The sequence below is a fragment of the Fistularia commersonii genome, chromosome 26 (genome assembly GCF_037954325.1).
Source record: "Fistularia commersonii isolate RoL2024-O1a breed Wild chromosome 26, RoL_Fcom_v1.0, whole genome shotgun sequence".
NCBI lineage: Eukaryota > Metazoa > Chordata > Actinopteri > Syngnathiformes > Fistulariidae > Fistularia > Fistularia commersonii.
Genome location: NC_141309.1, coordinates 7,089,504 through 7,094,472, shown reverse-complemented (window position 1 = coordinate 7,094,472; position 4,969 = coordinate 7,089,504). Strand labels below are relative to the sequence as shown.

The 4,969-nt window shown below is 46.0% G+C and overlaps 1 protein-coding gene across 1 annotated transcript; it reads right to left on the bottom strand.

Moving 5' to 3' along the window:
* Positions 1-2,765: 2,765 nt before the first annotated feature.
* cldn26 (claudin 26) lies at positions 2,766-4,917 on the bottom strand. Its single transcript, XM_086174034.1, has one exon. The coding sequence runs from the start codon at positions 4,026-4,028 to the stop codon at positions 3,372-3,374; it is 657 nt and encodes a 218-aa protein (XP_086030160.1). The 5' UTR covers positions 4,029-4,917; the 3' UTR covers positions 2,766-3,371.
* Between the last annotated feature and the right edge of the window lie 52 nt (positions 4,918-4,969).

Here is a 4,969-nt window from a genome sequence, read left to right as displayed (position 1 = left end):
TGTTCTCTTTTGCCTGTCCAGCCTGCAAATGCAGCACAGGGGGACGTTTGCCAGTTTCTTAGCTGTATGCAGTATTGATGGAGTTGCTGAGGGGATGCTAACACAGCATGAATTCTCACCGTTCCCTGCTCTCTCCCTCTCTCTCTCTCTCTCCCTCCCTCTTTCTTCCACCCCTCCTCTCCACAAACACACTCAATCTCTCTGCTGGCCCATTAACGCTACTTCTTTTTTCACCCCCTTCAGATCCCTCCAGCCTCGCCGCTGAATGTCAAAGACCTGACTTGCCAGTTAATCCAGATCAGACCCCCCTCCCCCCTCCTCCTCTCCCCACAACCACAACAACCTGCCCACTTACAGTTTCACACCCCTCGCTTTCCACGCATCCTTTTCTCCGCATGCGTGTGGCTGCGTGGGCTCCCAAAGGGAGTTTTACCCCGGTGTTAAAAACACAAACCAAGACATCGATTCTGTTTCTGTTGTCTGGCGGGATGCTCGGGAGCCGCTATGAGGGTCGCGGCAGACCGGAAAACCTGTGCCGGGTATTCGCCACCACACCTTATGCAGCAGGAAGAGAGACAGGCGGGGGAAATCTGACCGAACCCGCCGTGACCAAGTCGAACCCTGATCTCAAAGGGGTCGACGCAGGGTGACGATGAAGCGGACACGATATCGGGATGTCGGGGTGAAAAACGCTTTGCTGTCTTTCTGACTTCAGCAAATGTAGCGTAAACAAAAATTGCGGATTTGATCATTTCTTATCGCCTTTTTGACAAGACGTTCACCGTAAGTATGTCGGGCCATCACCCGGGACCTGTCTGCCTTGGGTGGCCCTTCCACCAAACTGCCCCAACACCTTAAATCCCAGGATCATGTAAACTTGGGCTTAGACCGACTTTATGCTATTCCTTATGCAGCAGATCACTATATATATTTACAACAGTGCATGTTTACAACAGAGAACAGCAGCAGTTTGATGGCAGCAGTGGGTCACATGAACAAGAGAAAAAGAAAAGGTAACAACAGTGAAATGTGCATTTTCGGTTAAATGAATATATAGGCATCTGATTGTACAACAATGCAAAAAAAAATAAAGTTCAGCTGAACAGCGAGTACGCGCAGTTTGGAGGCAGTGGAGTTTAACAGCACCGATGGGTCGAAGTGAAAAAGATGAATATCACAGGAAGTATACATTGACAGGTAAATAAATGTATAGATATCTGAATGTATAAATATGCAGAAAAAGGAATGGTGGGTATGTGCGGCAGCAATGGCAGTGAATATTTACAGCGGAGGAATGGTTCCTGCTGCTGTTTCGCATCAATGTCCAGAGGCGGTGAATGTCGTACATGTATTTTAATTCGGTTTCATTTAGGTATGTGACGGAGGTCTTGCAAACAGATACAAGCGTTACCATGGACACAACAGCATGGCGAAGCGAGTCATGCCGCCGTTCCCAAACCCAGAGCTAAAAACCTCAGACGGAGCATATTTCTGCTTGCTGATCGCCAACACGTGCACATGCATCTGCATGTTTGTGTTTCTCTCTGTGTGCGTCCATGCACATGTGTGACCGAGCGGGTGGCGGCACTTCGCATGCCTTAAATCAGTCGAACTCCGATTCGCGATTTGACCGAGAGATGTTATCGATATTTGATCCGTACCTTTTGTATGACCCCGGGTCGCCAAGTTCCATAGACGCGGCTCACCTCGGCGGCCTCCGAAAGGATCAATAACACGCAAAGTTCGCAGAACCCCCAGTCGCTGTCAGTTTCTTCTAAAGAAATCAAATGAAGATACAAGATAGTAAATATTTAGCTGCCGCTGAGGTAGATTCAACCGGGCTGACTGAGATTTCATGGATGGGAAGTTTCATGACACACACTCGTATCAGCTGATTTTTTTTTTTTTTCCTGGTCACTTGCAAAAATGACATGCGGAGCAATTACATGGCATTAACACATAAACACAATAGTCGACAGTGTACCAAAAGCCAAGTCGTTACCGAACCCAAAGCAAGCGGGGTTGCCAAGTCCCGCCTCCGAATGAAATTCAACACAGAAAAGCTTGCAGCTGTGGAATGCCACACATATTAAAGTAGTCACCTCTTCTGTGGTGGCGACAGACCCCGCACGCCGCCAACGTCGGACGTTTCCACGCAGATTCAAAGAGGAGCCGCCACCTTTTTCAAGTGATGATTATTGATTCGATTACGCTGAAGGCTGGGGGGATTGGTTTTTCTGCTTTGGTTGGTCTGCAGCACAATATTAGCTACGTTTAAAAAAAATTTGGATCACATTATTAACTAAATAGAACGCTTATGACCTTCTTCCAAAGGCCCTTTTTTAACAGGCTTCATTTTTTTTCCAATAGTAAATTATCCATCCAGGTTCACTAATAAAATTGTAATTTAGCACAAACAATCAGAAACACAAATCCTCCTGCATCACTTTTTGTCCCTTGCAAACTGTTGTACACCTGTGAATACATACACACACACACACACACACACACACACACACACACACACACACACGTGGACTCCTTTCAGAGAGTAACACTGAAATGCCTCATTCAGTCTTATTGCTGTCTTATTTGCACACGTGTCACAAGAGACTTATGTATAATATCTAATAATTACATAAATTCACGTCACACCTTAAACCCGTTGTTGTTGGATGTCACGAGACTTTCATTTCACATCGACATCGTTTTCAGAAGGCAGGCAAATAAAGACTTGTAAAGTCGATTTGTCAATTACAAAATTGTTTTAATAACTTGTGAAATAGCCGACGTGTTTCCATCTCATAATGCGGACAATAACTCTCCAAGAGAGAAATGTAAAGGACAGTGAGGTCTTAGATTCAATGCTGTTAAGTTTTCAGTAACCAGGCTTGGGTTACTCATAGTTAGTTGCCAGCAGTTTGAGGGGCTAAAAAGTGGATAACATGAGAAGTTTAGCCATACACTGGAGGAGACACAGGGCGCTAAATGAATAACAATTGACTAGAGATGCTGGCCGGTGATCCCAGAAAAAAAAAAAAAAAAAAAAAAAAAAACAAGAAACTGACCAAAAAGTCTGTCCAGAACAATGAAAAAAAAAAAAAAAAAAGAACAGCAAAAAATACATTAAAAAATCAGCATCCATCCTTAAAAATGCCACCCGAAAAATTGTTTGAAAATGATCTGGGAAAAATTCAAGATTAAAGAAATTATTAAAATTATTAATAGAGTGTTAGATCCACGTTGAGTAGGGTCAGGTGAACATATTCACCTGGGCCTCCTGTCCGTTCTTCTCCGAACTACACGTTCTTGCTGTTCATCACCGTTGTGGCTGCTGGAATCATTCACAAGCCAACTTTTCCTCAGAAGACCTACAAAACTTCAGTCTTCAGGTAGTGCTGTGTCTTTCGCCTCACCTGTTGGCTGCTGGGTGCGCTTAAGAGCCGCAGGTCATAGTCCGCCATGCAGACAGCCACCAGGAAGAGGGTCCCCCCCGTGACCAGGATCAAACCTCCGAACCACCCGGAGAACATGGCCTCGCCGTACTCCCAGCGGGGCATCACGTCAGGAGAGCCCTGATCCCAGAAGTCCACCACCGTCGCGTAGGCCACGATGGAGACGGGAGCCAGCGTCGTAAGCCCCGATACCCAAGACAGAACTCCGGCCAAGATCAGGAGAGTTCTCCTGAGACCCGGCTGATCCAAATACATCTTGACCCCGTCCAGTCCCGGGAAGGCAACCGCCAGAGCCAAACCTCCGGTGCAGATGGAGACCGACATGAGAACCCTGGAGATCTGTAGGTCCAAAGGCAGCCCCAGCACGGACTCGTAGGCCTTGCACTGCACGCCCACCTCCTCGGTGAAGAGGCAGGTGTGCCACAGCCCGGAGTACCAGTTCTCCACTTCGTTCAGATCGGAGTTCATGGTCTTCCACAGGGGTAGGAAGGTGGTGACCAAAGAGGTCACCAAACCTCCCAAGGTCACAAAGACGGCAACCCTTTGCATCACTTTAGTTGTAAGAAAAACCATTTTCCGTTGACACACACACACACACACACACACTGTCGGTGCTGCAGTCACCGCTCAGCCGAGCAACTCTAGTCAACAGGTTAAGAGGTACAAAGAGGCTGAGAGGCCCGGCCCACCTGCTGAGAAAGCACGACCCACTCATTCAGGGTCCCGAGCAAGGAGAGTCCGAGTCTGCAGCTCGACAACAGACACACTGTTTGCTCTCTGAGTTTAATATCATCACAGTGAACAAAGAACACTGTTTTTAAATGAAACCGTATATGTCTGCTGGGGAAACTGGGTTTCTTGTGTTTGTGTGTGTGTGTGTGTCTGTCCTTAAATAAAGGAAACCTGAGTATGCTGAGTACAAGGGAACACACAGAGAGGAATTAAGAGCTTCTTGAGGAAGTAGCCTTCTTCTCTGGCTTGGATGTTCCAGTCCATCTTTTTAAAATTATTTCAGATGTTTCACTGGTGTGCATTATTTCAAACAAGACACCCGCGGTTTAGAATTTAAGAATTCGATCAACCGAGTGTCAAGTGTCCGAACCATGAATGGCACTTTGTGCTCCCTTCAGGGGCACTTAACATCTTTGGCCCCAAGAATCCATCCCTTTGGGATGTCTACTAAATGTTTCTGAAAATATTCAGCTAAACCCCAACCCTCTCTGCAAAATCTAGCATTAAGCTGAATTAAAGTTGCATAATGTGCATCTTGGTTCCCTTTAATTCCTTGTTTTTTTGGAGAGGGGATTCCTTTTTTGAGGGGATTACTTGCCAAAACTCCATGCAGATCAGAGAGCACTTTTTTTTTTTTTGTTAAATCTTGCATAAATTTGCACCCTCCTCAAACCAGGGGCTTTTTCCAAGTTTGTGATCCACTGATTTTTGGACACTGAAACCTGTGGATGGATGTCAATGTATATAAACTACACTTAAGATGTTACACATGCTTAAGGTCA

Bases quoted from the DNA above. Each gene is read 5' to 3' on its own strand.
- cldn26 (XM_086174034.1), bottom strand. From the start codon at position 4,028: ATGGTTTTTCTTACAACTAAAGTGATGCAAAGGGTTGCCGTCTTTGTG.